This window comes from Mustela lutreola, chromosome 1, assembly GCF_030435805.1.
Source record: "Mustela lutreola isolate mMusLut2 chromosome 1, mMusLut2.pri, whole genome shotgun sequence".
Lineage (NCBI taxonomy): Eukaryota > Metazoa > Chordata > Mammalia > Carnivora > Mustelidae > Mustela > Mustela lutreola.
The window spans coordinates 230,245,076-230,266,558 of NC_081290.1; the positions used below are offsets into that span (position 1 = coordinate 230,245,076).

General features: G+C 53.7%; 1 protein-coding gene across 9 annotated transcripts in view; it reads left to right on the forward strand.

The window, feature by feature from the left end:
• The window catches only part of ARRB1 (arrestin beta 1), a 74,603-nt gene extending 53,942 nt beyond the window's left edge, over positions 1-20,661 (forward strand). For 8 of the 9 annotated variants that reach the window (XM_059132416.1, XM_059132375.1, XM_059132396.1 and 5 more), the window contains 12 exons: positions 325-521; positions 1,749-1,808; positions 2,656-2,723; positions 5,031-5,166; positions 5,982-6,066; positions 6,506-6,578; positions 7,393-7,530; positions 8,672-8,755; positions 10,000-10,023; positions 12,266-12,336; positions 13,206-13,257; positions 14,641-20,661. In XM_059132416.1, coding sequence (XP_058988399.1) covers positions 325-521; positions 1,749-1,808; positions 2,656-2,723; positions 5,031-5,166; positions 5,982-6,066; positions 6,506-6,578; positions 7,393-7,530; positions 8,672-8,755; positions 10,000-10,023; positions 12,266-12,336; positions 13,206-13,257; positions 14,641-14,752 — 1,100 coding nt within the window. In that variant the 3' untranslated portion in view covers positions 14,753-20,661. The remainder of the gene's footprint in view (positions 1-324; positions 522-1,748; positions 1,809-2,655; positions 2,724-5,030; positions 5,167-5,981; positions 6,067-6,505; positions 6,579-7,392; positions 7,531-8,671; positions 8,756-9,999; positions 10,024-12,265; positions 12,337-13,205; positions 13,258-14,640) is intronic. The other variant, XM_059132355.1, reaches the window with a different exon arrangement.
• Positions 20,662-21,483: the final 822 nt, after the last annotated feature.

Here is a 21,483-nt window from a genome sequence, read left to right on the forward strand (position 1 = left end):
CAATCCTGTCAGACCATCTCCTGTGCTCCTGCGCACTCCACTGGCCAGAGTGGGTGGGGGTGGGGGGTGGGGAAGGACAGAACCAATCCAGTAGTCAGACCCTACCTCCCCGACCCCTGGGACCAGGCTTGAGTGGCTCCCCTGGGTACCTGGTTCCCCCATCCCCAGGGTAGCACAGCCTTTCCTACAGGAGCTCTGGGACAGACCTGGGAACTCCCACTGGGCCAGTCCCAGGGCTCAGCTGGTGCTCTGGAGTGCGGGGGTTGGGGGGGGGGCTTGTTTGCTGCCCTCTGGGCCCATCCTCAGCATCCCCTACTCCCACAGTCTATGTGACACTGACCTGCGCCTTTCGCTATGGCCGGGAGGACCTGGATGTCCTGGGCCTGACCTTTCGCAAGGATCTGTTTGTGGCCAACGTGCAGTCCTTCCCGCCAGCCCCTGAGGACAAGAAGGCCCTGACCCGGCTGCAGGAGCGCCTCATCAAGAAGCTGGGCGAACATGCCTATCCTTTCACCTTTGAGGTTAGGGCCGGCCGCGCCCCCCCTAGGAAGCCCTGTGGGCAGGCACATGAGGGCAGCCCTCAGTTTCTCAGTGTACATTGGGACCTGGGGCGCTGTCACTGATCCTGCCTGGTAAGTGTCTCTTCTCTGGCCACCGCCAGGGTGTGTCACCTTACCTCTGAGCTCCTCCTTGGAGCCTCCAGAGTACAGCTCAGAAGGGAGCCCTGTCTTGCCCCTGAGTCATTACGGGACTGCCTCCTCCTTCAGACCAGCCACACGCCTGGCTTCTCCAGCCTGGCTCATAAACGAGGCACGGCACGTAGTGAGTTCCCTGCTCTGCCCCTTTTCCGAATAGAAAGGCTCCCAGACTCTGGGTTTTAAAATTTCCTGTTTCTCAGACTCCGATTCTGTGATTCAGTGAAATCCGCCGGCTTTCTGGGAAGCTAGAGCGGGAGGGAGAATACAGTCATTCCATCCAGCGTGCATGTATTGGTTTCCTGTGGCTGCCGTAACGAGCCACCGCCAACCTGGGGGGAATGAAACATGACCGTGAAAACACGCGTGGATGAGCTTACTGTTTCAGAGGGTAGACGTCAAACACAGGTCGTGCTGGGCTAAAATCCAGGTGTCAGCCGGGCTGTATTCTTTCTGGAGGCTGTAGGTCCCGCCCTTTCCAACTTCTAGAGGCTGCTTGTGTTCCTTGGCTGGTCGTTGCCTATGCCTCTGTCTTCCAAGCCCGCAGTGGCTGGCCAGTCTATCTCTGAGCCTACACTCTGACACCGACACTTCTGTTTCTGGCTTTCCCTGCTAAGGTCCCTTGTGGTTACATCGGGCACACCTGGATAACCCCAGATCCTTAATTTAATCCTTAACACCTGTAAAGTCCCCTTTGCCAGTCAGAGGTTCTGGGGATTAAGACGTAGGCATCATTGGAGAGGGCAGGGGGATGTAGGGGGGTGGATCTTATTCTGTCTTTACCACAAGCTAGGGGTGACCTGTTAGACAAAGAAAAGCATTGACATCCTTGGCTTTGCCGAAGGGGCTTCTGGCCCAGTGTGGGGTGTCCTTGGGATGATCTGACAGGGGAGACATTGTCTGTCCTCTGGAGCCCCTAGTCTGATGGATGAGACATGGCCTGTTGCTAGGGGCCCCCTGGTGTGACGAACATGTATGGGGGTGGTGGGTGGGCAACATGGGGAGGTTAGGGTCAATATGACAGGAGACCCATTCTGTCTATCCTCTTAACAGATCCCTCCGAACCTCCCGTGCTCTGTGACATTGCAGCCAGGGCCTGAAGACACAGGGAAGGTGGGTCATGTCTTTGGATGCGTCTCTCTGGGCATAGGACGTTTGTATCACCAGGGCCCTGGCTTGCTCTCTGAGAGGCGCGGACCCCTCTGTGTGGAAGCCTCTTTGTGTCTAGGCCACTTCAGTACCACCTCAAATAAGCAGTCTCTTATCATAAAAAGAGGGTGTCACTCCCCTGCCCCCCGCATTCAGTTACGTGTTGTTTCTCCTGGGCTGCTTTTTGGCTGCAGCAAAACCAAAATGTTCTCTGAACTACCACCTGGCCTCACTACCTTGCATGGGGGTGCATTCATTTTGGTTTCACAAGTGGGGAAACTGAGGTTCCAAAAGAGGTGACACCCCTTGTGTTGTAGGCCCTAGATCTAAGCCCCTGTTTCCTCATCTGAAAAATGGGCACAGTAGGATGTGCCACCCTGTGTGGTTGAGAGGGTGGAGTGAAGCCCTGAAGCGCCCGATGGTCTGCACACAGTATGTGCCTCCCCAAGAGGGCTGTGGAGGCATCCGTTGTGATTTCCGGGTGGCTGCCTCCGTGAGGACAGCTACCCAGACCAGTCAGGTGTCTGAAGGTAGAGCCCAGTTAGGACAGTTTGGGATGTCCAGAGGCGGGGCGGGTGGGGATGGGCCGTTCTGGGAGAGCCCTGTGGATAGGTCAAGAGGGGGAGACAGCCACCCCCAGAGGAAGCACAGTGCTGGGGCTGACGCCGGGTCCTGAGTCAGGCTGCGCACCAGGCTGTGGGGTTGGGTGTTCCTATCCAGTGCCCTGGTTTGTAAAATGAGAGGGAGCTGGCTGTGATGTGGGGACCCTGCCCTGTCCGAGACCCTGTGGTCAACAGCTGCTTCCCCTCAGGCCTGCGGTGTGGACTATGAAGTCAAAGCCTTCTGTGCCGAGAACCTGGAGGAGAAGATCCACAAACGGTGAGACGGGCGCAGCTTCTGTGGGGTGTGGGCTGCCCGCTGGCAGTGGGAAGGAGACAGGGCCAGCAAAGCCTGAAGAGATAAGTAACAATACCGGGAAGTGTGCGAGGAGGGGCCACGCATTCCAGCCTCAGGAACCTCAAGATGGGTTCTCTGGAAGGCTGGCGAGTCATGGAACATTTCCTGGGGCAGGTGATCCAAGGACTTGGGCTCAGGCCTCAGTGTTTCTCCCTTTACACTGCTGAAACCCCCTCCTCCAGCTCCCTGCCTCTCGGTTTGCCCCACCAGACTGCATGGCTCTTTATTTTGTTTCATAAAGAAACAAAATTCAGATTGTTTTTAACAGTGAGCAAGACTTTTCCCAGCCATCCTAGACCCCCACTTCTCACTTCTCCTCCTGGGGAGCCATTAGCAGCAGGTGATGGTTCACCCAGCAGTGAACAATGTAGACAAAAATTTATCTCCTTCAGGAGCTTGCCACTATTAAGTAACCTAAGAGAGGCTGGAAGTGAAACGTAGTCCCTTTCTTGTCCTCCTGAAGACTGGCCACAGGGGTTCAGCTCTGATGGGGTGGTGGGGACTGGTTATGGGGTCAGTGGAAACTTCTAAGTAAGGGAGGGAATTGTAGTCAGAGAAGCCCCTCTGGGGAGAGTGAGGGGGGGAAAGTCAGCCCACATATCCGAGAAGGTAGCATTTTCCTGGAGAGGCACAGCCCTGGGCAGAGAGCCCAGGCTGGCAGCTGGAAAGAGCTGGCCCTGACTTCTGAGATGGACTGCCCAGCCCTGCTCTCAGGCCTGCTCCTCCTCAAGGCAGGCTCTGCCCTGCTTCCTGGTGAGGCTGGCCTCAGCCCCCAGCTCTGGTGAACCCACTTCACCAGGCAGTCAGTGGCCCTATGGGAGGAGGCTGGCTGAGGGTGGGCGCTGCAACTTCCTAGGAAGTGGGCTGAGCTTGCCACCTGGCGGCTGGAGAGTGTATTGCAGGCATCTCCCTTTCCAGCCTGGGCAACTCTGGGGTGTCGGGAGATGGGGCACTTTTTCCCCCTTGCTTTTCTGTCTTCCTTTTCCTCTTAAGACCTGAAACAGGGGAAAGAAGGGAGGGTGTGGTTTTTTTGAAGGGGGCCTGACTAGAGCAAGGAAGAGGAACAACACTGAGGGCTACTGTCTTCCGCTCACCGTAATGGCACATTTTAAGTCCATACCAGAGTTAATACTAATGATGATATAGCAACTATCATTTATCAAGGGCCTATTAAGGACCAGACACTATTCAGAGTGACAAACATGTACGAACTAATTTAATCCTTTCAGCAAACCTGGGAAAGAGGTGTTGCTATTATTACCATTTTACAGATGAGGAAACTGAGACCCAGAGGTGAATTGACTCAAGGGGGTATAGTTAGTAAGGGGAGAGCTAAGGCCATAAGCCTAGCTGTCCAGTTCCAGGGAGTGAAGGTGAGCAACAGGGATGCCGGGTCCCCTAGCACACCACAGACACTCCCTCACCAGGTCCCCTCCCCTCCCAATCCTTGTGTTCTCATTTCCTCCTTAAGCCCCTGTCACCATCCTTGAGACCCATCTCATCTCGACCTCCGTCTATTCACTGGGTCTCTGTTCTCTTCACTGACCTGCATCCCCCTGACTGAATCCACACCCCTTCACCGAACACTTTCACCTCTCTGATACCCCACTTCTTCACAGGGCCCCTCTGCATATTTTGATCAAACAGATATTTAGAAGGTGTTCATTATATGGGAGGTACTGTCAGAGGTGGTGAAAACCCAGCAGTGAACAATGTAGACAAAAATTTATCTCCTCCAGGAGCTTGCCACTATTAAGTAACCTAAGAGAGGCTGGAAGTGAAACGTAGTCCCTTTCTTGTCCTCCTGAAGACTGGCCACAGGGGTTCAGCTCTGATGGGGTGGGAGTTCAGACAGGAGAAGATCAAGTGAGCTGATCCAGGAAGGCTTCCCAGAAGAGGAGGCATTTAGCTGGGCCTTGAAGAAGGAAGGCCCAGCTAACTGCCTAAATGAGGGCAGAAGTGGGAAGAAGGTATTACATCCTAGTCTATCTAGGATGACTAGATAGACTAGGATGACAGAGAGGAAGTGGGGATGGCTGCAAACACAAGGCAGGAGGATGGAGTGGGACCAGGTGGTGACAAGGCCCCTGTGTCTGCCTCTGCAGTTTGGACTGGATTCAAAGGTCACGGGAGCCATGGCAGTCTCCTGAGCAGGGAAGGGAGGATTACAAGGGAAGGGGATGGAGCCACGTGACTCTGGCTATCTTCTGCTCTGCCCATGTCCATTAGGAATTCTGTGCGCCTGGTTATCAGGAAGGTTCAATATGCCCCCGAGAGGCCTGGCCCCCAGCCCACAGCTGAGACCACCAGACAGTTCCTTATGTCGGACAAGCCCTTGCATCTTGAGGCTTCCCTGGACAAGGAGGTAGGAGGCTTGGACTTGGCAAGGGGTGGGGGCTGTTCAGTGGTGGTGGGGACCTCCAGCTCAGCTCTCTCCTGGTCACTAGAGCTCCTGGGTTCAGGGAATCGGAGACCTCCCTTGGGGGATGTAGGGAAGCCTTGGAGGCCGAAAGGAGGGGCAGAGTGGAGCATGAAGCTGAAGGATGGGACCGACTTTGAAGTCAGGGTACCTCCTGAAGGGATATGGATCCTGGCCATTTTCCTGCACCTCTCGCCCCCTTTTACAGTGTGGGCATGCCTCTCTCTGTGGGGACAGTTGAGGGCAAGTGCTGGTGGCAAGATTTGAGCTGAGGTCCTTCAGTGAGAATTCCGACCCGGTTTCCTCAGTGAGCCAGCCTTTCTCCCGCTTCTTCCAGACCCGCCCTGAGTCTAGAATTCCTGGCCTCCAGCGCCAGCAGGGACTTGACACACCACCTAGTCCAAATCCTCCACTGAGCAGAGGGGGAAACTGAGGCTTAGGTAACTTTCCCAAGGTCCCGCTGCTCTCATTCTCTTCATCATTGTTATTACTATTGTTCTCACTTTCTGGTGACCAGATCAGGACTGGAGCTCAGGAATATCACCTTCTAATCCAGTTATCTTTCAAAATCCCATGAAAGCACTAGTCTAACCTGCCCAGTGCCTTAGCATCAGTGGGACGTGGCTCAGGAACTTGAGGCCAATGTCAGAGTGGCCAGAGTCTGTGTGGTCAGGAGTTGTATGTGGGGCCTCTTCTCCCTCCCTCTGTCTAGAGTTTTAGTACCCCCCGGTCCAACCCTCCTGCCTTCTTCTGCCTCCCAGATCTATTACCATGGAGAACCCATCAGCGTTAACGTCCACGTCACCAACAACACCAACAAGACAGTAAAGAAGATTAAGATCTCGGGTATCCAGGGCAGAGGACCAACCCAAGGGGCAGGCAAAAGGGATTCCTCCCAAGGGTTGGGGGTAGCTGAAGGCTCTCCCCTTGTTAACAGCCTTGTAGAGAACTACCAGCCTGAGGGGAAGCCCAGGGCCTCCTCTAAGCCAAAGGGGAAGGCTTTTGAGGCTAGTAATGCAGGCTGCTCATTGGCCAGGTAATAAGTTTACTGTGTAAGCTGCCTACTCTTAGGTTCCCTGGGTTCTCAGCAGAGCTGTCCCCGAGGGAGGGTTTTGATGATGGGAGGGAAGGGTGCCTTTGGGCTATGCTTCGGGTGTAGACGGGGTGGTCTCTTGCAGGATCCCCTGGTGCACTCCAGGGATGAACATCCCCAAGTCGAGGGAGCCTGGGATGCCTGGGAGCGGCAGCCCTGGCTCACACCACCTTGTCTCCCTCTTCCTCCCAGTGCGCCAGTACGCGGACATCTGCCTTTTTAACACAGCCCAGTACAAGTGCCCCGTGGCCATGGAAGAGGCCGAGTAAGTGAGCACAAGCCCAGCCTTGGATGTGTGGGGCTGGGCAGGGAAGTGGGAAGTCCTGGCTGCAGGGACAGGGGCACATGGTTTTTTCCCACCTGCCAGAGGGCTGGGCCTTGGACTTCCCAGCCACTCATGATACATGATCCCAAACAGCCTTTTAGAAAACACCTACTTGATTTTAGCTACAAGAAAATGCATACTACAGTCAAGGGAAAGATCTGCTCAAACTAGAATGACAAAATGAGAGCTATTGAATTGAAGGGGACCGGGGCTGTAATTACACTGTACCGGAAACCTAGATTAAAGGGCAGACTTTGCTCTGAGCTTCCTGGCAGCCAGGGCAAAGAGGGTAAGGCACTAGGTACATAGCTTTTCTTGTCTGATGAAAGACTAATCCAGCTCATTGGGTAAAATGGTTGTATGTGGAAAGGTTGAGAATAATTATATATAAAAAATTTAGGTGTGAGGGGCAGCTACTATGGTTGGGCGTGGAGTTTTGTCTCAAGCTTGTTAACAACTCAGGCAAGGGGAGAGCTCTCCAGTGAAACGTCTTTTCTCACCTGAAGGAAGTAGATGCTCCCATTAGAAGACACACCTGGTTTTTGGTTTTCCTGGCCCTGCCTCCCTTTGGGAGGCAAGTGCATTAAGTGTAATTTTTCGTGTACATGTGTGTTTATGGACAAATCTAGCCCTCAGTATTTTGGAAAGTTACAAACGTGTTTTTAATGCTACTCTGTGGTCTCTGAGTTGTTATAACTGGGCTATGGGGGTAACGGATGGGGTGTGTTTCCATACCTGCCTCCCTTCTTCCCAGTGACACCGTGGCTCCCAGTTCAACCTTTTGCAAGGTCTACACACTGACCCCATTCCTGGCCAACAACCGAGAGAAGCGGGGCCTCGCTCTGGATGGGAAGCTCAAGCATGAAGACACGAACTTGGCCTCCAGCACTCTGTGAGAACCCACCTTCCCTCTTCCCTGCCCCCCTCCCCGGGGGTCCACAGCCTTCTTTCCCACCAGTGCCTGTCCATGCTGTGGTCATCCTTTCCCCAAGCATGGTCCCTGGCCCCATCCTCAAGAGCTTGAGCTGTAGGGGAAACTGTCCCCTTACTCCCATCCCTATCCAGGGCTGCCCCAGAGAGCCAAATGGGCCCCTCTGTCAGTGCTGGGATCTGCTGGCTTCCCAAAGGAGGGCAACCCAGAGAGGCTTCCTGCAGGAGGCAGCAGCTCCTGACCTAGTGTCTTGAGTCAGGTGGGGTATGTCCCTGAGGCAGAGCAAGGCTGGAAGGAAAGGAGTGGCTTCGGTGGGAGAGGATGGATCAGGAGGTGAGTGGGGAGTCTGGGGAGATGTGGACAGCGAGCTAGGCTAAGGGATCCCTGGGCCACGTGATCACTCTTGTCTCATGGGCATAACTGACTTGGAGGCTGCCCTGCTCTCATGGAGACCTGGGGTATAGGGAACTCATCTCACCCTATCCACTGAGGTCTGACCCTTCTGCGGGCTCTGGCCTGCCTCTGCTGCACCCCTGACCTGGACTCCCAACGTGGACCCTGTGCTCCAGCCACACAGCTGGTCACAGGCGTGCTAGCCGCTTACCTCCAAGCCTTTGCCCTCTTCTTCCACCCTGGCCCAAATCCTACCAATCATCAAGACTTGGTGGAGGGACCACCTCCTGCTGGGTCTTCCCCAGTACCTCCTCCCCTGCCTTGCCAACCTCCCTCCCTCTCTCTGAACTCCCTGTCTAGCCCTTTGTGCCCCATGGGTTGCTCAGTAGTGGGAGAGAAACATCCATCCACCCAAGGGTAATAGGAGCCCCCCGCCTCCGCATGCTGCTGGGACTCAGACCGAGGGAGGAATGGGGCTTATCAAGTGTGCCCGAGGAGTGAATTTCACGGCCAGATAGGGGACCCAGGGATCCAGGTTCCCCCCAACTCAGGGCAAAGCTTCCCTTTCTTATATAATGGGCTCTGCACATGGTGGCTAAGTTACCCAAGAGAGGGACAGATGGCAACTGCCCCCATTGCACCCCACTCTTGCCATGTCTCTTCTACCCAGCGATCATTGGTGAACCTGTTTCCCTGTGTCACCTTGCAGGTTGAGGGAAGGAGCCAACCGGGAAATCCTGGGCATCATTGTTTCCTACAAAGTGAAAGTGAAGCTCGTGGTATCACGGGGCGGGTGAGTGTTCTTGCCCAGCCCAAGACTCCCTAAGTGTATAACGGGGTGTCCCAGATCACCCGCAGCTCACTGCCCCATCTGTCTGATAGCTGCATCCACCGAGAGGGTAAACCAAGCTTGAAGACTTCCTGTTCCTTCTCTTCCTCCTTCATGCCTCCCTTTTCCTCCTCCTCTCCCCCACTTCCCTCACCCACATCAGAGGCTTTTGACCCTTCCCCTGCCCTTTCCATGTCTCTCTCTCCCTCTTCCCCCTCCTCTTCCTCCCTGTCCCTGTCTGGACACACAGGGTTGTTGTGGGGGAAGCTTCCTCAGAGTCTGTGCTGTGGGGTCTCCAGAGGGTTCTATTCCCTCACTATGTCTTGGGGCCCAGCACCCACCCCTGCTCATGTCCACGCTGATCTGCTAAGGAAATGGTTAAAGGGGCTCAGAACCCAGCGCTGGATTAGGGATGTTCGGACTCTCCCATTTTACAGATGGGGAAGCAGAGGCCCAAACCATTCTCCAGACATTTCCTGAAATGTCCTCCCCAACCTTCAGGTCACAGGCTGGGCACTGGGGTCACTGCAGTGGGCCAGACATATTCCTGCCCTGGAGCATGGTCTGTGCCCCACCTCAAAAGGGGGGAGCTCAGATAGAACAACTTTTCCCCACAGATGGGGCCTGCATTGTCCTAAACCTAGAATTCTGAATCTGGGCTTTTCGTCTGACTCATAAATTTCTATGAAAAGATTTACAAGCTAATAGCATTAGACGTTAGAGTCATGCCCGGTGTAGATGGCTTTATCTAATACTGACTGCATGTTCTAGGACATCTCAGAATTGCAAATCCCAAATCCTGGGTTCTTTGACTCTCCACAACTTCCTTGAGGAATCCTCGGTGAATCCCAAATTGATTTTTCCTGCTGTCAGAGAGGCCTCCGTAGGGCAGGCTGCACAGGGGTTGGCTATCATGTCTCCTTTGCCGAGGGGGATTCTGGGGACTCAGTGAGTCCTGGGATTTCGGTACCGCCCCCCCCCCACCCCCGTCATCCACCCGCCCCCCACCCCCACCCCACAAGGCTAATGCCATTTCTGTGTATCTCTGAATGAGAGGTCACACCTGCAGAGCGGTGGGTGGGAGGGAGTGCATCTCAGGGTCTACCCTACCCCGGAGGGCAGCAAGGTGGTGAATGAACGTGCTTTCTGTTTTCTTCCTCTCTGAACTCTCTCCTGAACACCTCTCCTGCCTCCTCTGACCCACCCAGCCTGTTGGGAGACCTTGCATCCAGGTAAAGCCCCTCCCTTCAACCTGACCCACGCACCTTCCTGGAGGATCCAGAGACCCCTGGGCTGACCATCTGGAACTGTAGGGCACTGGGTTGGGAGGAGTCTTAGCACTCACTTTCGATGGCCAGGCTCGAGCAAAAGTGCTAGGACTAGAATCCTCTCCAGAGGGACTAGGGAGATTCAGTTTCTGCTTTAAAACAACCTTGCCCTGTTCTTCCATCCCTGCCAAGTGAAAGGAACCTTTGCAGATAGCAAAGTCAGCTTCCTGGATCTGGGGCAATAGACTCCCGGCCCCCATCACACAGTCTGATGTTTTGGAGAAATGCAGGATTTATGGCTTCCAGACTTGTACCCTAATGAGAATTAACTGCTGGCCATGTGGAGAGGGAGACCTAGGGAGAGGTCCTGCGGTCCTGATCTTGTACACAAGGTTCATTGTAGCACCTGGATCCTTACACCTTCCAAAAAAGGCATGTGCCCCACATGCAGTGGTTTTGCCTCATCTTGTCACCAGATGGCAGTAGTGCTCACCCCCAAGAAATCAGGCTCTTTGGAGAGGTGAAATTAATTCATTTGAGTTCAGTTCAATATAATTCAGTAAAGACTTCTGGAATCCAGATTTATGTCCAGCCTTGTGCTACAATTCTGGGGCCCCAGGGAAGAATCAGACATATCCCGCCCTTGATTACTCATGGTGTGCTGGAAGGTTAATGTTCAGATTTTTCCATCCAATCACTGTATGGCTTTCACAAAGGTTGGCAAAAAGCATTCCTCCCTTCTGTTAGTTCACTCTTCCAAGTGAACCTGGAAAAGCAATCCGCTTGGCAAGCAAAAAGAAAAAAAAGGAGCCAAATTGTTTCAATAATCTGTGAATCCTTATGGCCCCATGGAGGGGAAGTAAAGCTTGAATCAGGCAGGTGTAAGTTTCACAGTTCAATCAAACCTTTTACCTACATCATCTCCTAGAAGTTCTCGTGGTTCTAGAAGTTAAGCGTTGTTATTCCCATTTTCCAGATGAGCTCAGTGAGACCTGAAGATATAAAAGTGTCCCCCGAGACACTGCTGGGGCCTGAGAATGGACCTTTCTGGTTGTACAGCCTCTGTCCCTTCCTGCTCTGTTCCCCTCTCCCTCCCTGCCACCTGGGCCCCAGGCAGAAAGGTCAGTAAGATGAGGTTGTGCCTGAACATGGTCACAGTTGACAAGTGACACCAGCCTGCCTGAGCTGAGAGGAGGCACTTTTGTGGCTGCTTCTCTAGGAGTAGAGAGCAGAGGTTGGGTAAGAATGTGAATTATGCGGTCAGATTCCTCTCTCTCACTTCCAAAAAAAAAAAAAAAAAAAGAAAGAAAGAAAGAAAGAAGAGGAATCCTGTCTCTCATTTCCCATTAAAAGCTGTGTGGTCTTGTGTGATATATTTTTCCTCCTTGTGCCTCAGTTTCCTATTCTGTACCTATGGTACAATAATGGGACTGTTGTGGAGATTAAATGAACTACTTAACATCCTTGGCACAAAGTCAGTACCATGTGTTTGCTCTTGTTATTATTTTGCTTGTCAGGGCCCAGCAGAGGGAAGTCTGGGTCAGAAGCACTGGCCTGTGTCAGCACATCCCCCGTTCTTCCACCCCCACCCCCCACCCAGACCCTTCATCCCTACAGGGCTTCAAGGAAGGCTCAGTGCACGATATCAGTAGCCCTGGGCCCAGACAACCTGAATTTGACTAAACTCACCTCAGCAGTACGTCATCCAGGTGGCAGGGGGCTAGGGCCCCCGGAGTACTTTTACTAGAGCCTCCTGGAGATGTTGGGAGGTGGGACTGAGTAGGGGGGAGAGGGAAGGGCAGGAGGGCAGTGTTAGGGAAGGCTGGGCTGGCCGCAGCAATCGGAGGCCTTCGGGGTCCTAGGGCACCTCTGGAGTCACCCAGGGACCAATGTGTACATGGCCCTGGGCAGTCCTTTCCCTATCCCCTTGCCTCGTCTCAGCTCATGAGAACCCAGGGATCCTTATCAGGAAAAGGGAGGTTTCCATTTCTTTTGGGAGGCAGCAGAAAAGGTCTTCTAATTCAACTTCTAGAGGAAGTAAGCTTCAGAGAATGACAGAACTGGGGCCTGAGTCTGGATTCCCTGCCTCAACTGAGAGCTACCTCCTCCAACCATAAACCCCTCCCCAGGCCTCAGACTGGTAGGGCATTGAGTCTTCTAGCCTGAGACTGACCTTGAGGCTCACTGGGTCCGGGTCTTCTTTCAGTGACGTGGCCGTAGAACTGCCCTTCACCCTAATGCACCCCAAGCCCAAAGAGGAACCCCCACATCGTGAAGGTAAGCAGGATCTACGGATTACTGGAATGGGGGTTTCCTGGTTGCCCAACCCATTCTCCACCAGCTACTGTCTCTCCCCATCACCCCCATCTAACTGTGGGTTAGCCTGCAGGCCAGGGTCACCCTTTTTCCTCACCCTCCCCGGGATTTTTTGTGAGGCCTACACTCCTCTATTTGCATCTGACTCCCCTAAGAAGCAGAGGTCTGACTCCTTTCTCCATGGGGAGGGAGGCTGGGAGCTTTCTTGGAGCTCTTCAGGCCGTTTTTGGAGCTCTTATCTTGCATCCAGGCATTGGGAAGGGGCTGCGCAGATTAAGATGGTCCCTGAACATATCTTAGTGATTTTTCGAAGTGATACCAGATTGGTCATATTTCTGTAAATCTAAGACTATTTAAGTTGAAAGAGGCAACACTATAGTCTGTACCACAAAGAAAGAAAAATGTTCCCCCAATTAAACTGTGAAATGCCATTGGTTGTAAAATACACCCTGAGTTCAGAGATGTGCAGATGCGCAGGTGTGGGGGGAAAGTAATGGTTGCCTTAACACTAAATGCAAGTCATGTATTTAAGAAAATAATCTAAGTCATGCAGAACACATGCCAAAGTGCAGGGTCCAGAGGTTTTTCTGTCCTGGAGCTGCTAGGGGCCTCTGGGGCCTCCTTGGACCCTCCCTGGACTCTCCTTCCTGCCATTAGGATGATTGGGGGGTGTTTTCCAGACCAGGGACCAACACTTCTTCCCCACCTCCCTTCTTTCTGAGCCCTCCCCACCTTAGCTTGGTTGCCTTAGGGTGGGGACCTGTGCCTGTTTGCCCCGTGCCCCCTGCCCTGCCCACTAACCCAAGGGCCTCTGCCCACCCTGTGTTTAGTTCCAGAGAACGAGGCGCCAGTAGATACCAATCTCATAGAACTTGACACAAAGTAAGCCAAACCCTGCCCGCAGACGTCGCAGGGTGGGGGGGGGCGCGTGCCTGGGGTGGGGGCGGGGCAATGGGGTCATTTGCATATATGCTTATTAACCCCTGAAGAACAGCCGGTCTAACCCCATGTGCTGAGAGCTACCTCTGCTCGCCTCTTCAGCAACCCGCTTGCCTGCATGTGACTTGAAGGACCCTCCGTGCCTGTTCCTCTTCCTCCTGCCTTGGTGGGGTCTGTCTTCCTCCCTCATCCTTGCACGTCCGTCCGTCAATCCTGTTCGTCAGCACGCAGCGCCTGCTCAGCTCTCACAGGGCTGATTGGGTTCGGGGGCCCTGGGTCTGGCTCTCCAGCCTTGCCTGCACCCAGCCAGTGGAATCAGGCTGTGGGGTGGGGAAGGTTTGGGGAGCTCTTGTTGCTTCTGACTCCTGAGGACAGATGTGGATTTTCCTGCTGTCAAAGGCCATTGCCTCACCGGACAGTGGCCAGAGGGGGAGGACCTGGGCGGACTTCCTGAACCACCTCCAGAGCCAAGCAGCTTTCTCTCCAGCTCCAAATCCACCCTTTCATTGTCTCCCAGGAGATATTTGGGGGTGTGGGGTCTCAAGTCATGCCTTGAGGATGTCTCACGGGGCTGGCTGAATTCTGTGGGGTGGGGGACTTGGTGGGCTTAACTCTACATGTTACGTGATAGAACAGAACTCACTGTTCTTAGAAGCAGCCTTCGTCCCCAAAGCCCACTCAGGTGCCCCCTTTCCCCACCTACCCTTCTTCTAACCCCACAATTTAGATTTGCTACCCTCAGACCCCCTCCTATCCAAGATCACTCAGGGTAGAGTGGGCTGACAGCTCCCTGGAGAAAGGGCGTTTTGTGGCTTTCTCTTCCACCAAGCCAAGCCCACACGGTGCTGTGCAGAAACAAGAATTCTTCCTGAGGGTAGTTCTTTTGGTGGGTGGTATGGTTTCTTGGGCCGGTTCTGGGGGATTCGAAATATGCTGGTGGCCGGGTCTCTCCGGGTAGGACTAAGTTTTCCCTCTGGCCCCAGCCTAGCTACACTGCACCTTCATCCCTCTTTGATATCTCCCCCACTCCCAGATCCTTCAGAACCGGGTCACTGTCCAGTCCTGGTCACTTTCCAGGCTGGTCACTTTCCAGCCCTTAGGCATGAGAATTGAACTCATGCATCCCTCTGGGATTTCCACAACTAGCTGGAGCCCGGATGCGACCAGTCCCACTGTCTCCAGAGGGCATCTAGACATGCCAGCCTGGAAGGGCTTTCTGTCCACAGGCTGCCCCAGGGACCGGCCTCTGAGTCCCCTCTGAGCCTCTGGGGTTGCCTGCTTCCCTGCCTGGCAAACAGGCCCCATTTTCCTTGTCTTTCCCACCAGCGATGACGACATCGTGTTTGAGGACTTTGCCCGCCAGAGACTGAAAGGCATGAAGGATGACAAGGAGGAGGAAGAGGATGGTACTGGCTCGCCACAGCTCAACGACAGATAGACTGGGGCCGGCCCTTCCTCCGGGCAGCTCCAGGTCCGCGTTCATGCACTAGGATGTTTATTCGTCTTCTTCCTGTCCTTGTTACCCCTCCCCCTTGTCCTTCTAGTTCCTTCCGGGGGACGGGGGTGCCCAGCGGTCTTCCAGGTCACTGTGGTGAATCTCTGGCCTCAGGATTGGCCCCACGCCAACAGGATCACGAGGACCACCTTCCCCCGTCACCCCACTCATGGGTCACCCCTCCAGCCTCTTCTCTTTTCCTGCTGACCCCCAGGAAGGCCATCCGGGCTCTGGCCTTGGGATTTTACTTGGGATGAGGAGCAGAACAGGGAGGGTGGGGCAGAGAGCTCGAGACACGGGAGAGGATGCCTGTGGCCCCAGGTGGCTGGCGCAGCTCTGGCAGCTAAAAGATGACCACGCTGAGGGCCTCCCTCTTCTGGCCATGAGAGGCACACCTGTGGATTGATTCTCAATACTTTTTACAGTCCGGACCCACCAAACACCTCTCCCCTTCCACCCCTCCGTCCTCATCCTGTGTCCCCCTGTGTCTCACAGTGACATTGGTGAAGGTTCACAGACCCCAGAAGTAGAGAAAAGCCACTGGACTGACCTTCTTACCAGCAGTTACCTAGTCTAAGGCAAGCTGTGTGAACTAGCCCAAGTCTAATTCAGTCCTCTCAGGATGTGACATCCTAGCTACCTTGTACCTTATGCGTGTGTCATATCTATACACATGCACAGAGGGAGAAGGGAGGAGTCTTCGCAAAGCACCAACAGGCCTCATAGTGAGGCCAAGCTCCTGGGGGCTTTTCCAGAAGGATGGCTCCGCGAGATGGGGGTTAGGGGCAGGAAGATGAGTATCTGCTCAATTCCCTCCTTTGTAGACTTAAGAGCAATTAGTGATCCCACAGGAAGTAAGGCTGGAGGTCCAGATGGGGCTGGGGACACTGGTCCAGTCCCCTACTACCTCCCTTCACAGCCCTCCAGGGCTGAGCTGGGCTGGCCCTGCAGGATGGGAGAGTGTGCTTGGGGGTCATCACGCCCACAGTCAAAGGGCCTCCTGCCCCAGGAGGTGGCGTGGTCCATCAAGATGTCCTCCCCTAGAAGGAAGGGGGCTGCTGGGTAGCAAGGAACCCTTCATTTCCTTGGGGATTTAATGATCCCCCAGTAGGTCCTGGTGTCATGGATGCCTGGTACCCACTGGCTGGGGTTGATGTGATTGGGACTTGGGACAGGGCAAGGCAGATGATGAGGCAGAAAGTGATAAAAGGTATTCGTTCTTGTCTGGTCTTTGATGCCCACTTACTGTGTGACCTTGGACAAGTTTCTTTCTCTCTCTGGGCCTCAGTTCTTCACCTAGAAGACTGAAGGGTTTGACCAGACTCTGGTCTCCAAGGGAGACCCCAACTCTGGCCTCCAAGAATTTGTAAACTTCAGAGCTTCTGGTATGATGGGTGGAACCATCCAGACCACTGACTCTGGTCAGTGGGAACTCCCAACTCTGGCCTTGAAGAATTTGTAAACCTTAGAGCTTCTGGTATGATGGGTGGAACCATCCAGACCACTGACTCTGGTCTCTCTGCCTCCAGAGATGATTCAGGGCCCCAGAATTGGCAGGGCCCTGGAGATCTCCTAGCCCATCCATTCCCATGCCCCTCTTGGGCCACTGGAGGGTCGTCTGATGTTAAGCTGTGGCCATAGCTAGCATGAGCTGCTTGGCCCTAAGGCCCAGTATTAAAGAAGACAAAGCTTAGATTTGTTTATGATAGGGCCTTGGGTACCTCACAGCTCCCTGTGGCTGCAGACCCCCTAAGGCTCACCGTATACACAAGCAAATATATTTCTTAGCAGGGTGAGGGGAATGTCTCCTCCATCCCTGCTCCCTTTTATCTGTTCCCATGCTTGCCTGGAAAAGGAGACAACAAAAATGTTATTATGGGTACTCCACCCTTTTCAGGGCAGCCCCTCGTGGGGTGGGCTGGGTAACCATTCTCCACGGCAAGAGTGCCCAGTTCACAAGCCCAGCTCAGCACCCTGGCCCTTACCCTTCTGAATCTCATGAAGTTGCAATTCTAGGGAGCCCTACCCCACGGCAGGCCAAGTCAGCTTGCAGCGGCCACAATCTTCTGGCCAGTTCTGGGGTCCTAGCTGTGGGTACCCCAGGCATCCAGCCCCTACCAGAACTTGCTGGCAGTTCGCACCTCCTTGGACAGTTGAAGAGTTGATGAAGGGCTGGAATCCATGCCAAACATATGCTCCCCTGTGTCTTCCTCTGGGAACTTTGAGGCTGGTACGAGGATTTGAGGGGATCACTCCCCTACCGACTGGCCTCTTCCTCCATCCCTCAGCTGTGCTCACAGATTTGTCACTCTGGTTTCTGGAGCTTCTTCACCTCAACATCCACACTCCCCCTTTCGGATTTGTCCATGTATGACTGATTCCCCCAGCTGCAGGAAGTACCATACTCCCATCTAGACCTTTACTCTTTGGGCCCAAGGCTGCAGAAGGGCGGCCCCTGTCCTCAGGAAGCTCATGGTCAGGTGAAAGTTCTAGGGGGAAGCAATGGGGGCCATTGGAGTCAGGGGTCCTTGGCTGCTGCTAGTCCATATAGTGCCTTGATGTGAAGTAGAAACAGTCCCCTTCGAGGTGGGTTCCGTCCATTTGAATGCTCAGCTTTGAGAATGGCGCATAGGCTGGAGTTCAGCCCCACTCGCCCCAGCTGGGTGCAACACAGGCTGGAGTGTTTCCTTGGGTCACTTCCTGAGAGAAAGACCCATATCATCTTTCAAAGCTTCTGGTTGGCTCCAGACCCCACAGTGTTGGCTCTGTGCTGACCCCAGGGCTCCGCACTGGTACCTCCCAGTGCCCCTTGTGGGTGGCATAGAGAGAGCAGTCTGGGCAGGAAGGAGAGGCCTGGCGCTGGGGGAAAATCTACAGGCGGAGGCAAGCTGGGCTCCCTCAGCTTTCCGACCACGAGAAGGGTGAAGTCCTGTGAAGAGAAGGGCTGAATTATTTGGTCAGCCTCCATAGGCATACCAGGTGGGGGGTGGGGTTGCTTCAGCCGCTTGGCTTGTCCCTGACAAGCTGGTTCCCACATGGTGCCGTGAAAAGCATGCTGGCCTGGAAGCCCACGGTGTCTCCAGCTCAGTTGTCACCAACCAGCTGAGTAGCCTTGAGCAAGTCTCTCACCCTCCTGGGCTCAGTTTCCCTAACTAGAAAATGAGACTGTAATCCCTTCCCCAGCTGATGCAAGGGATCTGAAGCCCAGAAGAGACAAGCGTCAGCTCTGTAGCTCCGAGTCACACAGGAAGATCGCTGCGGGCTGTGTCCTCCTCCCACCGGTCTTCATCTCTTGCCCCCTTCTCCCTTAGGCAGACATCAACCCGGAGGAGATGCAGTTAGCTTGGCTTTGGTGACCTAGCTGAGAGAGAAATGTGGACACTGCTCAGGAATGCCTTGCCCACATATAGTGGTCCCAGCAATCATGACAGAGAGACAAGCCATGGATATTGCAAGTGATTGGGCTTGGGCAGGGGGCATCCTGGACCCTTCCAGGCCTGGTGGACCCCCATCTCCCGTCTTTCAGATCCCACAGAGGACAGGAAGCCTTGGCTCTGATCCCAGATGAGGGAGAGCCACCCACTTCCAGGCCCAGGGAGGGCTGAACTATCATTCCATCAAAGAACCCCAAGGCTGAGGTGGAACAGAAATTGCCCTTCAAAGTAGAAGCCCTCCCCCACCCCTCCCCCCGCAATCCAGGATCGAGCACAGCTGCTGAGGCTCCTTCGTGATACCTGGAAGGGATTCGGGTCCAGGGGAAACCCAGGCCCATTCCCCTGAGAGCTGAGTCCCTGTGGACCCATTCACTCCCCATGGTTACAGCCTCTCACAAATGCAGCCTTTCCTGCCAGTGACTGGGGACTGGACATTCTCCATCCATCCCAGAGGAAGGCATTGGCCCCAATCTTGTATTATAGGGTCTCATGGGCACAGGCTTATGTTCTAATTTTTTTTTTTTCTTTTTAAAGTAAAAAAGGACCAAAATAGACCCTCCGACCCTCATGCATAAGGCTGTGTCGAGCAGTCTGATGGCATTTTGCCATCCTGGTCCAGGGAGGTCCATCACTTCTGTCCCCCATCCAAGGCTGAAATGGCCTACCTGTGGGGCAGGATCCCCACCTCTTCCACTCCTCTACATAGTGGCTTCAACGAGAGGCCAACAAAGGGGGAGCACCCTCCCACCCCGGCACTCTCTCCAAAAGGGAAATCAAAGCACAGGTCCCCAGGACCCATGACCTATAGACACTCTGATGCAGTGGTTTTTCAAACCAGGTGCTGTGGAACCCCTGGAGTTCCACAGAGCTTCGCCAGGGGCTGCTAACAGTGGGACAGTGGGGGTGGAGGCAAAGGCTCAGTCTCTAGCTCTCCCCAATCCCCACTTCTACCAGGACAACTCTGCTTTTATCTGTCTTGCCTCTTGAGGTTCCACCTTCAAACTTTTGAAAAAAAGCTTCTTCAAACCACCATTCTGAGGTTTGATCTTCAACCAGCAAGCACAGGTTCTCTTCCTGCTTTTCATGTTGGAATGGCTTTAGCATTCCAGTACAAGTGGCTTGTACTGGAACTTGGGTTGCAGACCCAAGTCCAAGCATTTGCTTACACAAATACACGTACTCGTTTGATGGTTTTGTAGCTCACCCATCATGGAAGCTTCCCTGGCCCGCGTTTGGTTTGGTCTTACCTTGGTATCAGCCATGCAGAGTTGGGGACAACAGAGCAAGGAAATAGGCCCAGCCCCCACCTCACGACTTCTGTCTGCACCCCACTTCCCTGGCCCAGGCCTGGCCTATGGGACACATGATGGGAGAAGGAGAAACTAGTCTCAGGTTCCTCTTTACATACATCCAGATGGATGGATGTCTGGGTTCTCACATAAGAAAACTGAGGGAGGACATTATACAGAAGTCCCTCCATGAGGACATGACAGGGTCCCTCCAGAGACCTTTAAAGCAGCCAGTTTCCCTTGAGAAATTCTACTAGGCTTCCACTTCCACATCTGTGGACAAGCAAATATGTGGGCAACAGGAAGGTTCTGGAAGAGATGTTGGTCCTCCACCCACAGTCTCTGCCAACCTGTCCGTCTGTCCAGGCCCCCCTACCAGGGCTAGCTGAGGGGTGGCACATTGGTGAGACCCGGACTAGCCCTTGACACAGAATCCTGCCTGGGGCTCTCACTGAGAGCATTCTAGGTGAAAATGCGGGTCTCAGGGCCCAGCAGATCATGTGGCATGGGAGAAAGAGAGTTCTATGTTCAGTCTGAGTATGCTCTTAGGTATCCCACTGACCTCAGTTTCCCCAGTATGTAAGATGGGGCTTGTGCCGGGCTCTGACCACCTCGCAGATTACTGAAAAGGAAGGTCATGGGGGGTATGATAGGTGATGTCCTATGAGAGGTGGGAGCCGCACAAACTCGGGGTGTGGTCATGGCCTGCACCGCAGAGCAGCAGAGCACTTGAGGGAATGAGTATGGGATAATGCCATCTTCCCATACTCTTGTGCTTCCCAGACTCTACTCTGCTTCCCATCTCTGCTCAGCGCTAAGGTCCAGCCACAGATGCTATGGGAGATACCTCCTCTTCCTACCGGATGGGAGCCAGCATTCAGCCTGGCTGAATGTGGATCCTGGACGCAGGGAGTGACAGGTGGCTGGGACAGGTCTCCAGGTCTGTAGCCCTTCTGTTAAGTGATTATTTTGTGACACCCTCTTTCCTGGGCCACCTGCCAGGTTTATCTGTTGTACCTGTGGCATTCCTTATTATGTCAGATAAGTTATTACAGTTTATTCAACTCTAACAGGACAAATGAACAAGAGAACCATAAATAGGAGACCATTAAAGGTCTATTGTGATAGATGCTCCACGTGCATTCATTTCTGTCTCATCAGCTTATGGCAAGACCTAGATCAGCAAATCCTGTCCCTACTGCCTCGGAATGTTGGACAGCACCCGTGACTGGGTCAGGTGTTGTCTTCCCTTCTCTGTGGCCCCAACTCCAATCTAGTCTCTGCACCCTCTCTGGAAACTAACAAAGAGATCCTCCCCTCCCCATCAGTTACCAGTCTTCTGGCCCTGGGGATGTTGCCAAAACTCTCAGACATCACTGGATCCCATGACCCCTGATTTGCTGCTCAGGTTAAAGCCATCCCATCTTCTCTTTGGCACCACCAACCACTCCAGCTGGAATCCTGCCCCAGTCTCAACCCTGGGTCTTATTCAGTACTTATCTCCTGTTCCGTAGGTCTCCCCAAAGTCACTTTACTTTCCTATGACTTACCCAATGCCTGTTCCAAAAGAACACATGGGAAGTATGGGGATATATGTGAGGAAGATTAGAAGTTCTAAATGATAATGTGTTGCGTTAACACAAAAGGGGGATGCCAATGAATGTGAGATGGCTTTCCTGGAAAACTGATTATGTATGAAAAAGAATTTGTTTTTACATTCCTCTAAAATATGTGACTTAGATCAAAGATTGCCCTCCTGGTTGAGAAGGTAGTCTCTCCTCTGATGCTCCCTTTGGACCAGAGAGGGTGGTGGGAAGATGCTGATATTTGAATCAGGAGGCTTCAGCTCCGGGCTCTCATTCAGCCTTCCCATATGGTCTGTATCAGTCTAGGTCCAGAGAAATAGCCTCCGCCCATATTTCAGTAGCAGGGATTTTACTGATGACACTGG